We start from the raw sequence: 21,832 nt of genomic DNA, 5'->3' as shown, positions 1-21,832 counted from the left end.
TGGTGGGAATGTAAATTGGTTCAGCCACTATGGAAAACAGAATGGAAGGTTCTCAAGAAATTAAAAATAGAGGTAACATGTGATCCGGCAACTCCACTGCTGGGTATCCATCCAAAGGAAAAAAACCAGGACATCGAAGAGGTATCTGCATTCTCGTAGTTGTTGCACCATTATTCACAGTATATCGAAACAGTAGATACCAGTTACAAGATACGGAAGCAACCTAAGCTTCTGTCAACAAATGGATAAGGAACATATATACATATATATAATATCTTATCATATATCTTCTAGTATCTCATATACATATATACATACGATGGGATACTATGCAGCCATGATAAAGAAGGAAATCTGGCTATTTGTGACAACATGAATGTAACTTGAGGGCATTATGCTAAGTGATGGAAGTCAGAGAAAGACAGATCTATATCACTAATATGTGGAATCTGAAAAAGTCTAACTCATAGAAACAGAGAATACAGTGGTAGTTACTCCATGCTGGGTGGTGGAGGGAAACAGATGTTGGTCAAAGGGTACACACTTCCAGTTATGAGATGAATAAGTTCTGGGAATCTTTGTACATATGGTGATTATAGTTAATAATACTGTATTATACTGAAAGTTGCTATGAGAATAGATCTTAAATGTCCTCACCACAAAAAAGAAATGGTAATTATGTGACAGAATGGAGGTGTTAGCTAATGCTAAGATGGTAATCATTTTGCATTATATAAGTATATACCTTAAACTTAACATCATATGTCAATTATATCTCCATAAAGCTGGCAAAAAAATAGACCCAGGGGTGCAGGGGAGGAAAAGCTTGTATTTTCCATTCTCAGTGGCATCAACAGTTCCCTCCTGTAAGACTGAGGTTCTGAGTTCTGTCTATCTTTAGCCAGCCTGAGAGTAATAGGAATGAGTCTGTGTCCCCATCCCTCCTCTAATATAAGCCACTCATTCTAATCCCCACCATTTGCAATGCCCCTTCTTTGGACTGACCTCAGGGTCTGGGGTTTCCAGTCACTCAATTTAAAACTCAAATAAATATATGTAGCATATCCAAAAATAGGCATAGGGAGAAATACGATGTGATAGTATTGGAGCTCCCCACGCCCACAACGGACCACATATTTTTCGACTCTGTATTTTAGGAGTTGATGTTTCACACTATTACCGAAAAAAAAAAAAGGAAGTTTGAAATATTTTCACAATGGATATAGCTAACTGAATGTACTAACTACCATGGATCATGGACTCTCTCATGTCTTATAGTCACATTCCCGTGTCCCTGCAATGTTCTTCCCAATAAAGAGACACATGGTGATGGGTAGGGGCGCATGACCACCTCTATCACTCAGTGCTTCATCCAGGATAGGTAGAGTGCTCTTACCAACAAAACAGACACTGCGCCCTCGTGCTTGGTGGTGGCTATCTGGTTTCAAACTGATTAAAGGTGTTTGTTTTTGTTTGAAATGAAAGGGAAAAGAATATACGAGTAACAGCCAGTAGCCACACTAAATTGCTACCAGCTGTCCTGCAGTTAGGCCTAAGGGGCGAGCATTCTTTTTACAATTGGGCAGCTTTCTCATATTAAAGTTTACTGTGTGTTTTAGAAGACAGCCAAAATTTTACTGACTTTTCCAGATAAATTTAAGGATACTGAACATATTGACGACTGTTGGAAATTTTGGGAATTTAAAAAAATCTAGTTTTGAAATCAAAGCACTTATTTATAATTACAACATTCTTGGAATCCCCGCCTGCTCCCCACCCTCCCCCCAAAACAAAATGTGACTGGGGGAATATCTGTTAGAAACACATGGAAGGCCCTCTGATTCTCTTAATATTCTCAAGACAACCAAGCATCCTTAAATGAGTTTCATTTTTCTTTCCTTGCTTGTCCACAAAATAGAAGCCTATCTAAGCTGAGTACCTCCTCCCAAGTACTATGGCTGGGTTCTCTTTGGCACTGACTGGCACATCTTCACGGTATTGAATCCTCCTTTTATATCTCAAATTGAGGGCTCTTTCATATACATAACCTTGGCCTCTGGTATTTCAACAGGTTTCTCTGCTCAGCTGCTATTAGAACCTGCCTTTACCCCTCCAAATTATATCCCATTTTCTCTAGAAGAATTTCCTGATGTCTCCTTTCCTCTTTTCTATCTGCCCAGTGGCAGAGTGGTCTTGTGGTTTGGGTCCCGTGGGTGCTTTATATAGGCTGGTCTGTCATCTTCAGGCTTGATACAAAGTCCCTTGGTGGCTTGGAATTTAAAGCTGCCTGGGCTGATAATGGCTGAGGTGGACCCAGCCTGAAAAGGATAGTTCCTGGAGACCCTGTTTGCTCTTCATCTCCTCCAAATATGCCTGTTAATGCAGTGTCTGGCATCCTAACTGAAGAGAACTTTCCAGAAACTTAGGAATTAGAGATATCAAAGCTATTTCTTGCAAATCTTAAGATTACAATGTACTAACTTTTGTTTCTTTTCCCCTTTAATGTGATTTCCTGTGGGGCCTTCCTTTCCTGTTAATAGAATGGAGGTAAGATATCTCTGTCACATCATGTTTTGTTGTGATTTTTTGTTTGCCATTTATTGCTATTTGCCAAATACTGTAATCTTTCAGAAACCTTCTAATGAAGATAGGTAAAGTCTATTGAATACTTACTATGTATGCATCAGACACTGTGCTAAGAACTTTACATGCATTATTTAAATTTATCCTGGGGCACATGGGCGGCTCAGTTGGTTGAGCGTCTGATCTCAGCTCAGAGCATGATCTCACGGCTCATGGGTTCAACCCCTGCATCGAGCTCTGTGCTGACAGCTCAGAGCCTGAAGCCTGCTTCGGATTCTGTGTCCCCCTCTCTCTGCCTCTCCTCCCATCACACTCTGTCTCTGTCTCTCAAAAATAAAATAAACATTAAAAAAACTTATCCTCAGGACTTCCCTATGAAATAGGTACTATTATTACTCCTAGCGTACAGAATAGGAACTAAGAGAGTTTCTTTGAACTGGAGAGTTCCAGTGACTTATACAAATAGTAAGTGACAGGCTTGGAAATTGAACCCAGAACAGACTTCCCAATTTCCATTCATAGTTTTATCCTGTAGATAAGAAAGTATCACCTTGTAATACAATATTTTGCAACTTACAGTGTTTTATTTTCAGTAAAATTGATGGACTTTCATAAAACTCTGAAGTGTCATAACTTTTCATCTAATTTTACAAGCAGCAAAACTGAAATTCAGAATTATCAATTAATAATACTGATAATTGTAATACATGTGTTGTAGTGACATTTATGATCACCACTTTTTTTTCATATTAACATTTCAGTGACTTTATAGGCCAAGACCTCTGAGTATTCCTATTCTTTAATAGAAGGAACCTGATACACCAGGAGCTGTCCAGACCACACAGCTGGCCAACTATAAAGCTGTCAATCTGAGCTCAGGTAGACAGACTCAAGAACTTAGACTGGTAACTACTCTACTAACCCAGATAGCACAGTTACTGAGCAGGACCTAGAACTCCAACCACTGACTCTAATTCCATGGAATAAAATAAGTCATTGCATTAGAAAACTTGGTTAGTTCTCAATCTTGTGCCAATTCATGCAGTTTTGATGCATTCATTGCCTTATCACAGTTCTAAGAGATAGTCCTGTCCCCAAGGATTCTACAGTGAAAGTGAGCATCTACTGAACAGATATACAACATAAACGTGGTAAAAGTTAAATTAAAACACGGGCTACCAAGAAAAGAGATGCCATCTTTCATTCACATGCCATTCATTCCTCCTGTCCTTCCTATGCATTTTTATTTATTTATTTTTAATATTTATTTATTTTTGAGAGAGAGAGACAGAGCACGAGCAGGGGAGGGGCAGAGAGAGAGGGAAACAGAGAATCTGAAGCAGGCTCCAGGCTCTGAGCTGTCAGCACAGAGCCCGACACGGGGCTCAAACGCACCAACCGTGAGATCATGACCTAAGCCGAAATCAAACGCTCAACCAATTGAGCCACCCAGGCGTCCCTTCCTATACATTTTTAAACCACTCGCTCTATTTCTGACATTATATTGGAATGCAGAAAAACAAAACAACTTGCATGTATTCACTGCCCCCAAGGAATTTACATTTTACTAGGGGTGTACGTGCACACACAAAGATTAATTACAAGACAACACAATAATGGAAGCGTGAACAAATTCCAAGGACTCAAGGACAGAAATAAATCATTCAAATGCAAGTAAATGCAAATGAAAAAGTTAAAGCTAAAGAAAAAGTCCATACTATTTTTCACCTGTGGTAACGTAAGCACTCTCGAACTGCTGGTAGACAGAAAACTGCTGTAACCTCCCTAGAGAGCATTTGGCAGTTTTTATTAAGAACCTTAAGACGGCTGTAGCTATTGATTGGATAAACCCACTTTTAGCAATCTATTTTAAGAAAATAATAAGTGTATGAGCAACAAAACTGAAAACGGTATTATATTTATTAGTGAAATTTATGAGTAATGTCAGTATCTACCAATAAGGGAAACTGTTGTGATTAAAAACCATGCTTTTGAAAAACTATAATACAACAGGTAAATGTTTATAATATCAGGCTAAGTAAAAATGCAGGATAGAGGAGTGCCTGGGCAGCTCAATCTATTGAGCGTCGGACTCCTGATTTCGGCTCAGGTCATGACCTCATGGTTGGTGAGATCAAGCCCCACATCGGCTGTCAGCATGGAGCCTGCTTGTGATTCTCTCTCCCTCTCTCTCTGCCCCATGCACATGCGTGCACCCTCTCTCTCTCAAAATAAATTTTTTAAAATGCAGGATACAAAAGTATATTTACAGGATGATTCTAAATATACTTACACTGTATATACAACTATATAGTATGTACATACACTATATACAGTATATGTAACACTATATATGCTTATGTATTTACTGATTATAACTGATATACGTACAAATATGTAAAATACACAGTGTTTATATATCTGGCTAATATAACTAATTTTCAAATTTTTAATTAAAAACTTTTTCTTCTTTACATCATCATTCCTTACATCTTTATTTTACACAAAAACTAGGCATGAATTTCAGTCCGGAGAACTACAAGAGGTGTTTTTCAGAGGACATCATGTCCTTCTTGAGGACACTGGATATGGCATTTCAGCCAAAGGACATTTGATCTATGTCACAGAGCAGGGGTTGGCAAATGTCTTCCATAAAGGCCCAGATATTAAATATATTTGGCTTTGTGGCCACACAGTCTCTATTGCAACTGCTCAGCTCTGCTGCTGCAGGGTAAAAAGCGCCGTGGGTGACTCACAAATGGTTGAACATGGCTCTGTTCCCAAAAAATGCTACTTATGGATACTGCAATTTGAATTTCATGTAATTTTCACTTCTTTTGATTTTTTTCACTTAAAAATGTCAACACCATTCTTAGCTCACAGGCAGTATAAAAACAGGCAGTAGGCAGAATTTGATCTGTGGATTCTATTTGCTGACCCCCACCTTAGAGAATCAATGATATACAAAGATACTAGGCAGGAAAGAATAAAAAATATTCCAGTTTGCTTTGGACAGTGGAAGGGGTGTTGAACCCGCCATCACACTTGTTAGGAAAGTGCAGTTGCTACATAAGGGAACACTTGCAGGGCAGTTCCGCCTTATCCACAGGTGATACGTTCCAAGACCCCCCCCCCAGTTGACGCCTGAAACACAGAAAGGCCTGAACCCTACATATACTATGGTTTTTTCCTGTATATACACACCTGTGGTAAAGTTTAATTTCTAAATTAGGCGTAGTAAGAGATTAACAACAGTAATCACATGACAGAACAATGATAACGATATACTGTAACGAAAGTTGTGAATGTGGCCTCTCAGACTATCTTATTTGCCGCACTCACCTGTCCTGTGATGCTGCGAGAGGACAAAATGCTTAGGAGGGGAGGCAAAAAGAGGTGAGTGACGCAGGTGTGAAAGTGTGGTGTGACCTGTGACCTTCTGCTGCTGCTTCAGCAGGAGCATCTGCCTCTGGCCCTTGGCTGACCGCAGGTATGAAACCAGGACAAGCAAAACCTCGGATAAGGAGGAAACGCTGCCCCAGAGGAGAGCTCTCAGCTGTGCCCCGCCCAGGGAGGGTGGAGAAACTTGCGAGAGTTTCCACTGGAGGAGCGGGGCTGCCTTAACCCAAACTAGACTCAGCTGGCCCTCTGGAGGTGCCCCCGGGGCAAAGTAATGTGTGTTCAAAGGGAGAAGAGGTCTCCTTGGTAGAAACTGCAAGATCACATTTAAAAGTGCTCTATCCATTCCTTGATTTCTCTTCCTGTTGCTTCATTGTTGGTGAACAGGTAAGGGCATTAAGGAAGCTACTCCTGAAATCATTGCTGCACTATATGCTAATTTGGATGCAAATTTTAAAAAGTAAAATAAAAAAAAAATGCCCTACTGGATGTGATTCCTCTCTGTTAAAGCGGAGAGAAATAAGAATAAAAGGTGTATTAAGTGTTCAGTTTGACCAAGCAGAGTTGTGTGTTTTAAGTTAAAGGAGGGACCTGAGATCATATATCCATTGCTGTCTCTGAAAAGAAAAAACTTTACAGAAAAGGAGGTCAGCCAGGTTTCATTTGTCAAGGGGCAAGAGAGGGACTGGCACCACGTGCAACGTGAACCAGCATTTTTGGAGCTTGTCCGGCAGACCATTCCAAAATAACCAGCATTCTGTGAACAGATCCCTGTGACCTCTGCCCCACTGTTCGTAGGACAGACAGGACCCGCTGCTTTCCGGGTTGCTCCATTTGTAGTCCCCAGAGCTGTGAGCAGGGAAACACAACTTCAGTTGAACTGGGAGGGGTCTCGTCATTTGCAAAAGAGAGCGGAAGATACCCGTGGAGATTTTTTGCATTCATCTCGTCCCCCAGTTTTTGCCGTGAGCTCCTGTTAAAACGTTTAAGTGATAGGGTTAGGAGGATGAGGAACAATGGCCCCACGTGCCTCTGGCTCTTGCCTCTAAAATTTGATCACCACAAAAAACTACAGGTTTATGAGTCTGCAAAAGAGAGAGGAAAAAGAAAAGTTGTTTAAACTCTGAAACTCTGGGCAGTCTCTGTATATGTGTATGTGTATATATTATTATACATAACACATATGTATTTGGTCCTGTATATCCTTGACCTTGTACAGCTAATCCTAGCATAGATGTATTTCCAAAGCTAAGTCTTTAATGCCCCTAGGAACATCACAGAGGCACAGATAATTAGTAAGAACCATATATGTTGTATTGTATGGTTTTTTTTCCCAGCAGGCAAAGGGTTTTCACAGGTTACTTCTCTGCAAGCTGGTAGAAAGAACCAAAATGACAACCAAGATCTCATTTCTATTCAATACGTATTCTGCTGTTTTTTCTTTTTTCTTTCACATTATGTAACTAATAAATAAATGAGGACTCAATACTATCGGGCCAACTGAGGTTGTTTCAAAGATTTTTCTTGGCTTTTATTAAGACAGCCAGCAGAAATACACACAAAGGGATTGCTTATTAATTGCCAGTAATCCTCATTTCTGAGGCTATTTTTATTAATTTTTCTTTTGTATACCTTTTCTGTTTGTTTGGTTTTTTTGCTTATATAGTTAAAGGAAAAAGCATGAATTTTTTAATTCAAAAACTACCTATGGAAAAATAAAGAGAGTCATTCAATGGTTAATACGTGATGGCAGAACCTGGACGAATAATGCTCAGCCAAGAAACACTAGGGGAAATATCTAACTTTTACATGACATGGTTTTTGTTTTAAATGAAAAGAATCCCGCCTGCTTTTATCTATCCCCCAAGGTATTATACCAAGGTATTATATTAATATGTGACACCATTTGGTAAACCAGTTTGAAGTATTTCTGGGTATTAGGTATTATTCTTCAGTTTCTTAGAGCCCAGCATCCTTGCTTCTCTTGAACTTTCTTAGTGTTACCATAGGCCAAGTTTCCTTGGGTGTTAGCTCAACCTTATCTGGCCCAAGTTTTCATGAGAGTTTTCTGTTTTCTTATTCAAGGCCTTCATTTAAAAATATTTTTTAGGGGCGCCTGGGTGGCTCAGTCGGTTAAGCGGCCGACTTCAGCTCAGGTCATGATCTCGCGTCCGTGAGTTCGAGCCCTGCGCTGGGCTCTGTGCTGACAGCTCAGAGCCTGGAGCCTGTTTCAGATTCTATGTCTCCCTCTCTCTGACCCTCCCCCGTTCATGCTCTGTCTCTCTCTGTCTCAAAAATAAACGTTAAAAAAAATTTAAAAAAAATAAATAAAAATAAAAGTATTTTTTAAATACTTAGTTATTTTTGAGAGAGGGAAACAAAGCGTGAGTGGGGGAAGGGCAGAGAGACAGAGAGAGGCAGACACAGAATCTGAAACAGGCTCCAGGCTCTGAGCTGTCAGCATAGAGCTGAATGTGGGGCTTGAACTCGGGAGTGGGGAGATCATGACCTGAGATGAGGTCAGATGCTCAATCAACTGAGTCATCCAGGCACCCCAGGCCTTCATTTTTAAAATGAACTATGAACTAGAAGTAATGCAATAAAATCATGCTGGCTAATTAGTAAAAGGCTAGTATGAATTAGAGAAAGATTCTATATTATAAAACATTATTTCAAAGTATAATATTTCTTGAAAGTTCACTGTTTTACCTGAATGAGCTGTATACCATTTAATAGATTTTCTGTAAACACTAGTCAATGATGGTTTCTAATCCAAGTATCAATTGTTTGAATTCAAATGGGGTCTCTTCACAATTTAAAAAATTTCCCACAAATTCCAACTTAATTTTCTTAAAATCCTTTATATAAAGATAATGAAATGTGAAGTTCCAACAGTTGTACACATCTAAATGAGAATACAACTTAGTTTTCTGTCATTGTTAACAATATAGATCTGATGGAAAGCCTAAGAACATGTTGAGACCATCACAGTGTCTATATATAATAAGTGCTCAATAAATATGTGACGGGGGAGTATAGGAGTTATTATCTTAATTCCCAGCATTCCGCTAGGGGGCAGTGGATGAGTGCAGAGAGTACCAGCAGTATTTTTCCATTCTGCCTATTATTCTCCTCAGTTGTTACAGCAGATAAGCTTTTAACCTTATTTTTGTGCTAGCTCTATAGAATTTAGATTTTTTCTTCATATATTACCCATTAACACACAATCTGAGTTCCAAATAATTCCTTACATCACTCAACAAATTAGAACCTTGGGGCTCTGGGTGATCAGATGACTCTCCCCAAATCATGTGAAGAGAAAACAGCAAAGCTAAAGATGCTACTTAGCTCCTTTGAAAGCCATATCCAAGCTTCTTCCTCCCTATGTGGCTTTCTTTTTCTTCTTTAATGAAATGCTGGGAAGACATCTGAGTGAGAGGATCTGAGGATAGAAGGTGTTGCAAAGATGCATGTGTTCCACAAAATTCAGGTATTTAATAATCATAACACATAAACCTATGTTCAAAAACCTGGCTCACCACAATTATTATGCTTAATCATTTGTTAATCATCACAATGAATATGTTTTTCAGATGTCTTTTACTCGCTTAAATCAGCTCCATTTGTAAGAAGCATATGAGGTGGCTTAACTAAGAGTAGTTAAGTTCTATTTATAGTGTAAATAATAAAAACACTCAAATCTATTCAGTCCTTGATAGTTCTCAAAGCTGTCCACATCCATTTTCACATACAATCTTATAATAACCCTCTGGAGTAGCTGGAGGTGATATAATTACAGCTGGAAATGAAAACAGTATTCAGATAGAACATTTCAGCCAATTTGCTAGTACAATCTTCTCCTATTTCTGTGATGCAGAGGTGGAAATAAAAAAAAAATGGACTGAAGGCTAAGAAACACCATTTGATTGGGTATGTTGTTCATTTCTTCTTTCAGTAAATTACAGAAAGATAACAAAGGCTACTGCGCCCAGTACAGAGGGGAGGTATGTAATGCTGTCCTGGCTAGAGACGCTCTTGTTTTCTTCAACAACTCTTATGCACACCCTGAGGAGGCCCAAGAATTACTGGTTCACACGGCCTGGAATGAACTGAAAGCAGTGAGCCCGTTTTGCCGGCCAGCTGCTGAGGCTTTGCTGTGTAACCACATCTTCCAAGAATGCAACCCTGGAGCAGTACCTACTCCTACACCCATTTGCAGGTAAAATAAAAGAAGAAAGAAATGGGAAAATTATTTTGATTGCAAACAGGAAGAGTTTTCAAAAGAAGTTGTCATGTGCAACAATAAAGGCAAAAGATGGCTTTTGCCCAAAATAGAAGGTAATTAATTGGACAGAATTCCTACCATCTAACTCCCTGATGACCTCCTATAATACAAGGACTCTAAGCTTCTAGAAAATGTCATAAAAGGTACAATATTCTCACATACTTGCTATTTTTCATATTGTTGTCATATTCATAAATATCCCTACTTTCTATGAAATAAATATATACAACCTGAACAAACATGGACCTCATGAGTAAGCTAAGATAGCGAAGAGAAAATGTCCGTTTCAAATGTTTCAGCATTATTTGCCAATGAATAGGAGATCTTGGTGAGCATTTCAGAATATTATTTTATATCATATGTATATTATTTTAAAATACATTTCACCCAGTGCTCTTACTGAAGTACTAACACCCTTTCTCACGGTGGGGGGGGGAGGGGTTGTAATAGTTATTTCTTTAAAACCCGCATACTCTTTAAACATGGAAATTCATAAATCCATATTTGATAGAATTATCTTTGCCTTTATTTACTTCTTATGGAGAAAAGATAGGAAGCAATCTGGCTTTTGAGCCAAATAGAATACTATTTTCAAACACTATTTGTACTTCTTTCTAGATACATGTGACCTTGGCTAACCAGTTTCCTCATCTGTAAAAGAGAGAGGATTAAAAGATCAGTTGAACCCATGGTATATGTTAGAAATGGACATTGTTTGCTTTTGAAGAAAACACATGAAAACTACCACCTCTGTTTTGATAAAACCAGGCCACTATTTTTAGCTTTTACATATGATTGCATCATCATATATCTAACTACCTGGTAGAGATCTCTGTTATTTATCCCTCATCCTCACTGTCATTTATATTATAGAAAATCTTTCAATTTCTTAAGTTCTCAATTTCGATTCATCTCTTGTTCAGCTAGAGTAGATGATTTTTAGAAGATTACATGTAAACATTTTTCACCATAATGTTGTGATCGTGTGTGTGTGTGTGTGTGTGTGTGTGTGTGTGTGTATTTCTCACTGACTATTTATTTAGGTCTTATGTTACATTCAGTTTTCCTCAAAATCTTGTGCACTCTAATTGTTTTTTTGGCTGTGTTGTAATGAAGAACATATAGGGCAATCCTGAATTTTGTTCCTTTGTAGGGAATATTTTTCTCTTGGCAAATGGTAGGAGGATTCTTTTTTAATCTTTGAGATTCACAATATTTGTCAAATTCATCTGGGAGTAATTCTTTTTTCATTATTTTCTTTCCTATAATTAATACAAAAATAATGGATAATGTATCTTAATTATCAGGTTTACCTCCTTCTTGTCCTAACAACGTTTTCTTTTAGTATATCTTTGAGTATTTTCCATTTTTTCTGTGCTCTAGTTTTCTTATTGGGAAACATTATCCGAACTCTGGGTTTCTTCCTGGCTCTTCCATCTCAGCTGTCTCCTCATACATCATTTTCACTGTTCATGCATTCTGTCTGCATTCAGTTTGGACTTGTAAAGTTTTCCTCTGTTACTTGCTCAATGTCTTACAGTGACACTTCTTTACTGATTTTAATGACAATTTTACTTTTGGTGTTGATTTGTGGTCTTTATTTTCTTCAGTTAACTTAGTTTTCAGTTTATTTTCCATTTCATCCTGATTTTTTTCCTTGCAAAAGACTCTTCTATAGGGGTCATCTTTAATACATGGCAACGGAAGCAAAACAAAACAAACAAACCTTTCTCTAATGCGTTCTTCCGATTAGAATAAAAAATAGCTTTCCAGGGTATTTGCTTCCTGCACATGATGTGGGCTGTGGAGTTTCTTTCACCTGCCCCCTACTGATTTTTGCACAGTTTAACTGTGCTGTATGAATGCAGAAAGTTGTGTTTGTGTGATCCCAGAGTGGGGGGGCCAAGGCATAAGCAGAAGCAAGCTAAGTAATTCTCCTCTGGTTTTTCAGGCTCTCCTCTGGTTTTCAGAGGCTTGAAAGCCTCACTGCTCTCCCTTCCACTGCGGACACATCAAGAACTCAAAATCCTATTGTTGTTCTCATGACTCCTATTGTACCCTATCACAGTCATCTGCAAAGCCCTTTCATTCCACACATGTTCAGTTGGCCCTTACTGACAGGTGGTTGCCCAGAAAAGTGGCAGTGTAGGCATGACTATTTTAAAAAGACACCATTATGACACAGATATGTATATGCACACACATACATACACAACCACAAATTCCTTCCTCGCTGAATCCTTTAGCTATTGAATGAACAACATTGCTATTATCTCTAATTTCTTTAATAATCTCTAATTTCCTTTTATTTTTAATCCAAAATGTCTTACTTTGGAGTTAACCAGGTTTCTCCTATGTAGTCTTATCCTATTTTTTATAAGATAAGCTTGAATAAGTATTAATGCACAAAATTATAATTAGTATAACTAGTCTTTCTTCAGTCTCTTCATTTACAATAAAACACATGAATGAACATAACATTTCATATTCAAGTAGACATTACCCTGACTTTCTCAGATGGAAGCAAATGCGGAAATGGGGTAGGGGGTGGCTTCTCCAAGGCCAGGGTGGATAGGACCCATATGCCCTCCTGTAACCTGCCAGGAAGGTGATGTCTTCTGTTCTGATGGGCAAAGCATTCAGACAGGCCAACTGTGCCCCTCAGTCCCTGCCCATTAGCCCTGAGATTACAGGAGAATCTCTCAGGCTAGACACTGATTGACAATGACCTATGACTTTTATTATGTGTATTTTTTAAACTCAATGCACCTTGTTTCTGTGCCTTTGTAATTATTTTACTATGAATATGAGGGAATGCATATCAGGGATTCCTTTTGAGCTTAAAAATTCTTTTCCCCCTCAGTAGTGTTAGCTACACTATGAAAACCAAACAAGACAGCATTTCGTCTCAGGGATATACACTATATTTCATAAAGTCTCACATTATTTACAATAAAGGATCCTTTAAAAAATGCTTTTGCAAGAGCAGACAATGTACTGTGATGATATTTTTGAAAATACAGAATCTAGGCTCTGCCACAAATTTGGCTTTAACATGCTATGACTCATCAAGTTTTGTTCTCCCTAAAATATTTTAGAGAATACTGCCTGGCAGTAAAGGAGCTCTTCTGTGCAAAAGAATGGCTGGCAATGGAAGAGAAGACTCACAGAGGACTCTACAGATCTGGGATGCACCTGCTCCCCGTGCCAGAATGCACCAAACTCCCCAGCATGCACTGGGACCCCACAGCCTGCACCAGACTGCCATATTTAGGTAACAGAGTTCTCTCAATACTTTAGAGGTTACGACAAATTTACTATTTTGAAGAAACTAAGTTGTGAGCTTAAATCTCCTAATATTTCTAAGCATTTCTAACTTATTTTTTGAGTTCTGCCCTTTTTAGAGACCTAATCACAGAATCCTACTGTCCACCCTAATTGCACAGGTCAGCATAAGAGTTTACTCCATTTGGTTCAAAAAGAAATTAAAGAGCACTTTTAACTGCTGCTTAAGATCTTATTTCATAAGGGGATCTTATGAAAGCTTGTAACAGTTTTTGGAATGTGCAGAGAATGGCTAAGAAACCTCATATTATGTCAGATGAGTGGAATAAAAGAATAAAGTCCCCCTTCTTAGCCAACGAAGCAGATTTCTAAGCATGCAAAAATAAGCCACATGGTTGAAAGTGCTGATCTCACAAAACAAAGCTGAATCGCTGCATGTTGTTTAATGAACTTCGTTTGTAAAGAGCTATGTTGTTAGCCCTAACAGCTGGTTTAATTTCAATGACACAATCCTTTCTCATTCGAATGCAAAGCATGTTGACCAGTTGTATGCTGAAAAGCTGAAAGAGAACTTGCATTTCTTAGCACTCTCTCACAGAATATGTGAGATATCTGGATGCTCATTTAAAACAAATTTTTATCCTTTCCCCCTCAGATTATAAAAAAGAAAACTTAACAAGTAAGTAATTTTGTTTGTGCCCTTGAACCCTTATGTGTATGTAATTGGATTCGTGCATGCGTATTTACACTCCTACTACATGATGTCCAGAACAGGATGTACGTCCCTTCTCAAAGGCTGTTTTCCTCTGCTTACTGGGGTAAAACATGAAGGAAGATCATCAGAGATCTCAGCTTACAGCTTCTAATCAGGCCATGAAGAGCAGCATATTTAGTGAATGATACAAATGAGATCCCCTACCCCAAGGTTATAACTTGCTTTATCCTTTCAATGGCCACAAAATAAGCAACTGAAAATGCCACCTTCTGATTTTGCATTCTTGATTTTTATACCATCTAATTATTTACAGATGAAAACAAGTATTTATTTCTTCATTGAGCCAATTCATGATCTTCATTTGTGACAAGAGATCTTTCCTTTGGAAGATATGTTTTTTAAGACATCTGATTTCCAGTATGAAGTTTACAGGGTCAAATCAAATGTTTGGGTTTTTTTGTAATGTTTAATTATTTTTCAGAGAGAGAGACAGAGCACAGGCAGAGAGAGAGAGAGAGGGAGACACAGACTCGGAGGCAGGCTCCAGGCTCTAAACTGTCAGCATAGAGCCTGATGCGGGGCTTGAACCCATGAACTGTGAGATCATTACCTGAGCCGAAGTCGGACACTTAACTGAGTCACCCAGGAGCCCCCAAATCAAATGGTTTTAAAAGTGGATGCCTCCAAATCCCTAGGAAGGAACTCAAGATGGTTGCTTGCAAAGAGAGGCCTAGACACGAAGTTGAATCAGGTGATGCTTTAACCCTACCAGAATGCAGAAATCTTCAGAATGAAATTGGAAGAGTTTTTCATTTCAATTAACTTCCTGTGATTTGAGCTTTCTAGGGCTTCAATCATACTCATTTCCTATGAGGTATACTCTGGGCCTAATTGCCTCTGCACCTGGCAAAGTGCCAGGCCTTGATTTTACCAGCTTCCTTCAAGAACTAAGACTTAAAAGTATAAAAAGAAAGAATGCTACTGGTCCCACTTGAATCACTCAGCATTAATAAACAAAAGAGGTATGGAAACCCTATAAATTATTATTCTGCAAGCCTGTCAAATTGTTATTTCCAAATTGAAGGAATGAAAAAGAAATGCTTCAATCCTTTGTCATATAAGTAGCTAAAGCCTACTTTGACTGGACTTTTAATTGGCAACGGTGGTCTTTGTTACCCTTTGTTTACTCATTCATCCATTCAAGCACTCACTGGGGGTTTACCATGTGGAAGGTGCCGACCTTCAGTCCTAGATCAGACAGGGACACACAGAGAAAGCATCCATGTTTCTGCCTTGTATACTGATTATAAAAATTGTTAGCTACAACTAGCTAACAATAAACCAATTTCCTACTCAACCTATTTTTATGAAATCTTTGGTACATGTCAGAAAATGAACTCCAAATGTCATAAATGGATCATTTCACCTGACCATGTCATGGAGAATTGTCTAAAAGTATGCTCCCTGGTTAAATGCAATTATTACTGAAGAAACCGGCTTGAGCTTCTCAGGCAGGTTGCTAGCTAAGCAAAGAAGTCATCCTTATTCAGTCGAGTGTCCATATTTTACGGAATGCATAAAGCCCTCAAATATTTCTTGAAGTTTCTTGATTTCTGAGTAAACTCTATAAAGGGTATTGCCAGTTCACTTAGAAGGGTGACAGAAGATTTTTTTTTTTTTGCTTGAACACGCACAGTAAGATTTCAGTAGTTTTCATTTGTATAACTTCTTTTGCTGAAGTGAAATATCTTTTTGAGCTGGCGATGTCTTTGTACTATTTACTTTGTCTGCTGAGCAGACATCTCACTATTCCTGAGTTCCACAAGGCTGCACATACTTCGTGTGTTTCCTCAGATGGCTTTGTGGGTGACAGAGTCTCTGTTTCCTTGCAATGTTCAGATTAGCTTGCTTTCACCTGCATAGTTAAAAGTTAAATGAGCTGGACATAGCCTTGAGTGACATTTCTTTTTCTCTCAGGAATCTGTAGATGTGATTTCACTCTTTTCCAGCTTCTAGGTTTGGAAATGACTGGTCGTCTGGTATGAGTCTGCTTACTTTTTCCTATAAGCAATGTGTTTCTGTTTTGAAAGCAACTTCGAGGATTTTCTCTTTATCCTTGTTATCCGCATAGTGGAAATCCTATGTAATGGGGCATCACGGAACATCTCTTTCCAACTCTGCATTCAGGACCTTCTTTGTCTTGGTAGCTTGAAATCGGCCATGGAGGTCAGGCTGCAGGCAGGTGATATTTCTAAAGCAAAAGGCTGATCACGCTACTCCACTGTTTAAAACCCTCTGATGATTCTCTCCATTTACTGCAGGGCCAAGTCCAAATTATGTACTTGGGCATGCAAGGCCTTTTATGACCCAGACCTGGTATCTACAGCCTTACCTAGACACACTCCCCCAACTCAACAATGAAACTTTCAGATGCATTTTTAGGGAAGCATGCCGACTCCTTGGTTTGGACCCTGATACATGCCACTCCTTCTTTGTGGAATACTACCTCCCTACTTGCCCCCTGCCCCCCCCCCACTCCACCCACACACACATACCTTCGACTGCTTGTTCCCTTTTTATTCAACTTAAACACTTACTCCAGAAAACCTCCCTAGTTTGCCTAGACCTAGAATTGAGCTGTCCCAGGCCGTTCACAAGCTTATCAGTCTTACAACATTTTATTATAATTACATTTTATTAGAATTATCGGTTGACAAATTATTTCCTAGCTAAATACCTTAACACAAAGACTTGTCGTGTCCACCATAGTACTCTTGAGACCCAATGTCAATACTAACTTAATGACTACCTTAATGTATGGATGAATGAGTGAATAAAAACTCCCCTGATGTTCAAAGGAAAAGGGTGGAGGTAAAATTGATGACAGAAGACAAAGATAAAAAGATGCTGGAGATCTGGAATGATAATTTAGATTCAAAGAGATAATCGATGTCCCTCTAGGGAAGGCCACAGCAAACAGATCAGAGGCAATAAACAAGGAATAACAAAACTAGCCAGAAAGGAAGATATAATTAAATCCATAAAGCAAAATTATTGTTCAAACAATGCCAATTTTTGCATTTTGAAAATAAATCTTACTAAGTCCTCATGGATCACTCTCTTAATATGTGTGATTTTTTTTTTTTTTTTTTTTTTTTAGAAAGAGAAAGAGACGGAGACAGAGTGAGAACAGGGGAGGGGCAGAGAGAGAGACACACACACAGAATCCAAAACAGGCTCCAGGCTCTGAGCTGTCAGCACAGAGCCTGATGTGGGGCTCAAAACCACAAACCGCGAGATCATGACCTGAGCTGAAGTCAGGCGCCTAGCCCACTGAGCCACCCAGGCTCCCCAATATGTGTGATATTTTTGATAAAAAAAAATTATCCTTATATTTACTAATGAGATTATACTACCAATTTTACAAATTACATTGCATTCCTTTCCATGTTAAATAAGTATGAACTGCCCTATAAAATCCAGATACAAAAATAGTCACCTCTTTCTGCCTTTCAATGATTACTCCTACTTTATTATTAGCAGGAAGTCTAGCTTTCCCCTCCGCACCCATCTTGGATTGATTTTTTAAAAAACCTTCATATGACTCAGTCCAAAGAAAGTCAGATCGGCTTTCAAGCCAATCATAAAGGAACCCGGGAAGGCTAAGTCCACTGTTGTTGTGACACCTGATAAGAAATGCTGTCATTGCTCCGAAATGCACTGCTGTGCTGTTACTCCAGTTCCAGTCCTGTGCTGATGTTCTTCCTATCACAGAAGGGACCAAACTTGCTCTCCATGGGCTTTAAAACCATTTGCCAGCTACCAGTGCTCAGGCCGTAATAACTGTGTCCACTGCTACACTAAGAAGTCCTACATGGACACCCCTTGTAATCTCTGCTTTTGCAAGTGTCCTATTTCAAACTCTTTAGGCGTCTGCTGCAATAAAAGTTTTCTTTTGATTTTGTGATGTGTTATATTAATATATGTATGTATATCAAACATATAATTCTTTTGCTATATTGCAGCCACTTTCTAACATTTCGTTTAGGATTGTTTAAATCTATGTTCCTTAATCTAGGAACGCACTTTTCTTTGGTGCTAATGTTGCCAGGGTGTGATATTAGTATTATAATAACTTTCTAAAATAATTTCATAGATTTTTCTCTTACTGTAACATTTTCTAAAATCTGGGAATTTTATTTCTTCTGAGACCAAAAGAATGTCTCTGTAATTCTATAAAGACTTTTAAATGTCCTGGTTATGACTATCTTCAGATTTTCTGATTTTTCCAATTTGGCAATGTGGTCCTATCATTTTTCTAAAGATTTAAAAAATGTTATTGCATAATTACATTCTACTATCATAACTCCTTTACCGTTCCTAATTTCATGTTTATGCTTTTATCTTTTAAAAATTAAAATCCTACTTACCAGACTACTTTAATAAAGATAAGACCAAACCTTGACCTATTTTTAAATTCTAGCATTTGTGGTATGTGTATTCTAACTTATTAATTACTGCTTGTACCTGGCTGTTACTTTATCATCTATTTTTGTTTTCTGTAGTTTTTGTTTCTTTTCCAAAGTCTTGAGTTAAACGTCTAGTTCATTCACTTTCATCCTTTTTATCTAATGGAAAGAGACAACACTGAGTTTACCATTGAGGACGGCTTTGGCCAAAGCTCACATCCTCTATCAGCAAACTATTTTCTAATCTGTCACTGTGGCTACTTTCTGTGTAGGGTACAAAGGATATTGTTTGCTATTAGAACATTCTTGTCAATATTATTAAAATACCCTGTATCTGTGTTTTTGTCTTTACCAGTCAATTAAAAGAATATAAATTAATAAAGTTGTTTTCACAGATACACAGTGGACTTTGTACTCTACAGAGTGATATGAACATGGCATCTGTCAGTTTCCAGGGAAATGCAGATTTTACCTTTTCATACTGCATTGACTTTTTTAAAAAAATTTTAAATATTTTACTTTTGAGAGCAAGAGTGTGTGAGCAGGGGAGGGGCAGAGAGAGAGGGAGACACAGAATCTGAAGCAGGCTTCAGCCCTGAGCTGTCAGCACAGAGCCCGACACGGGGCTCGAACTCACGGGCCGTGAGATCATGACCTGAGCCGAAGTCAGATGCTTAACCGATGGAACCACCCAGACGCCTCTGCACTGACCTTTTTAATCGGAGTTTGACAGTTCAATTTTTAGATGAACTAAATTCTCATTTGTGTCTAATATTTCCACTCTTCATCTCCTATTATTTTTGTTTTGTTTGTAAATCAACAGTAAATGTGTATAAAAGCTCAACTTTAGACAGTCCTGTCCTCAAATATAATTTCATGAAATTATTTTATTTAATAACCTAACAATTTCCATAACTGTTGTCAGGTCATAAAAAACATGATGCAGTGTGAACAGCACTAACCCAGGATCTGCATTTGTCTTGGAAAAAAACAGCTCCTTTCTCTGGGTCTCATCTTTAAAATTCTGTGATTCTACAAGTTGGATTTACTTGCACCTCTGGATTATTACACTTGGACTTTAGAAATATATAACCAGGGACGACCTGATCCATAAAAACATATTCTTAAAATTAAATTTGGCTTACTAAACTTGCTTGACTTTAGCGAAGATTCCTTGACTACAAACATTGCTTCTTAAAAGTTTAAGAATGAATGAAAAAAATTATTGTTCACTTACAGCATTCCCACCAATGACGTCCTCAAAGCCAAGTGTGGACATTCCAAATCTGCCTTCCTCTTCTTCTTCCTCCTTGTCCGTCTCACCTACATACTCCATGACTGTAATAATCTCCATCATGTCCAGCTTTGCAATATTTGTGCTTCTTACTGTAACTACTCTTTATTGCTGCCGGAGACGAAAACAATGGAAAAATAAGAAAAGGTGAGATTCTAATTGAAGCTAATCACATGTAGTAATATATTAAAACCTATAAACTTAACATGGGAATTGGGGATGGGAAGAGGGATCTATACAACACGGCCAGTCTCTTTCGGACGTCTAATGCCTTGCTTTAAGATCAAGCACCCCACCATGATCTTTAAAAATATCAATACCTTTTTGCAAAGGATCACATGTCCTAATGTTAACTTTTCACAGTAGAGAGAATCTAAACAATAATTTGGAAGAATATGGCTACTCCAGCTCAGCCCCATTGCTATGCCAACTGGATAGTGACAAAATTCCCGCGAAAATGTGCTTTTTGACTCCAGACCAAACGAAATATTTCTTGCTCTAAAACTGAAGGATCTTCAGTTGCCTTAGTATAATTTGTTTTGTTTCCTCCTAGCATCCTCTCTCTTTAAAACCCGAGCCTGAGTACAAAGATCTCACCTGACCCTGAGCTCATTATCAATCTTGCCTGTCTTACCTGCAGAGAGTCAGCGGCGGTAACCCTCACTACTCTTCCCTCTGAGCTCTTACTAGACAGACTTCATCCCAACCCCATGTACCAGAGGATGCCACTCCTGCTGAATCCCAAACTGCTGAGCCTGGAGTACCCAAGGAATAACATTGAATATGTGAGAGATATTGGCGAAGGAGCATTTGGAAGGGTCTTTCAAGCAAGGTAAAGTTACCCATGTGAAAAATCTTTCCACCGAATTTGTACCTGAAAGGCTATGAGACCGCTCCTTTGATGCCTACGCTGAATGTATGATACCTATTATCAAGTAATTCTTCACATCATTAACCTGATCTCATGGAGTACTTATACTCTGAATCTTAATAATTTTTTCTCTATGCTGGAAAATAGGGCTGGGCAGAAGGAGAGAACCTTCATTTATGCTGTATTCAAATTATAAGCAATTAGCAAAGTTTAGTTATATTTCCTTTTCAGAAATAATTTTATCACACATTTTAATCATAATTTCTTGCCTTGTTTTTAGTAAATAATTCTAAAATTTACTTCTCTTCCATTTTCTATTGCTATATTCTTCACTTCATCTAAAATTTACTTTGAACTAGTGTTTCCATTTAAGAATTCAGACTCTTGAGGCACCTGGGTGGCTCAGTCAGTTAAACGTCTGACTTCAGCTCAGGTCAAGATCTTATGGTTCTTGAGTTCTAGCCCCGCATCAGGCTCTGTGCTGACAGCTCAGAGCCTGGAGCCTGCTTCAGATTCTGCATCTCCCTCTCCTTCTGCCTGTCCCCCATTTGCATTCTGTCTCTCTCTCAAAAATAAATAAGCACTAAAAAAAATTTAAAAAAGAAGAATTCAGAGTCTGATACGTGTAGATATTAAATGGTTGTCCATGGAGTCATATGATATTTGTCTTTCTCTGACTAATTTTGCTTGACCTCACTCATATGAGGACTTTAAGAGACAAAACAGAGAACATAAGGGAAGGGAAACAAAAATAATATAAAACTAGAGAGGGGGACAAAACATAAGAGATTCTTAAATATGGAGAACAGAGGGTTACTGGAGGGGTCGTGGGAGGGGGGATGGGCTAAATGGGTAAGGGGCATTTAGGAATCTTACTCCTGAAATCACTGTTGCACTATATGCTAACTACTTTGGATGTAAATTAAAAAAA

General features: G+C 38.4%; 1 protein-coding gene and 1 long non-coding RNA gene across 4 annotated transcripts in view; one reads left to right on the top strand and one right to left on the bottom strand.

Annotated features, from left to right (window-relative positions):
• MUSK (muscle associated receptor tyrosine kinase) overlaps window positions 1-21,832 on the top strand; it is a 92,960-nt gene that overhangs the window by 65,807 nt on the left and 5,321 nt on the right. For both annotated transcript variants that reach the window (XM_027034814.2, XM_053204810.1), the window contains 5 exons: window positions 688-694; window positions 9,938-10,201; window positions 13,366-13,541; window positions 19,976-20,177; window positions 20,671-20,862. In XM_027034814.2, coding sequence (XP_026890615.2) covers window positions 688-694; window positions 9,938-10,201; window positions 13,366-13,541; window positions 19,976-20,177; window positions 20,671-20,862 — 841 coding nt within the window. The remainder of the gene's footprint in view (window positions 1-687; window positions 695-9,937; window positions 10,202-13,365; window positions 13,542-19,975; window positions 20,178-20,670; window positions 20,863-21,832) is intronic.
• Window positions 1-21,832, bottom strand: part of LOC113592840 (uncharacterized) — a 141,752-nt gene that overhangs the window by 117,538 nt on the left and 2,382 nt on the right. For both annotated transcript variants that reach the window (XR_008291040.1, XR_003412797.2), the window contains exon 2: window positions 19,974-20,141. This is a non-coding gene — a long non-coding RNA (uncharacterized LOC113592840). The remainder of the gene's footprint in view (window positions 1-19,973; window positions 20,142-21,832) is intronic.

The sequence above is a fragment of the Acinonyx jubatus genome, chromosome D4 (genome assembly GCF_027475565.1).
Source record: "Acinonyx jubatus isolate Ajub_Pintada_27869175 chromosome D4, VMU_Ajub_asm_v1.0, whole genome shotgun sequence".
Taxonomy (NCBI): Eukaryota; Metazoa; Chordata; class Mammalia; order Carnivora; family Felidae; genus Acinonyx; species Acinonyx jubatus.
This window is presented reverse-complemented; position numbering and strand designations above follow the sequence as displayed.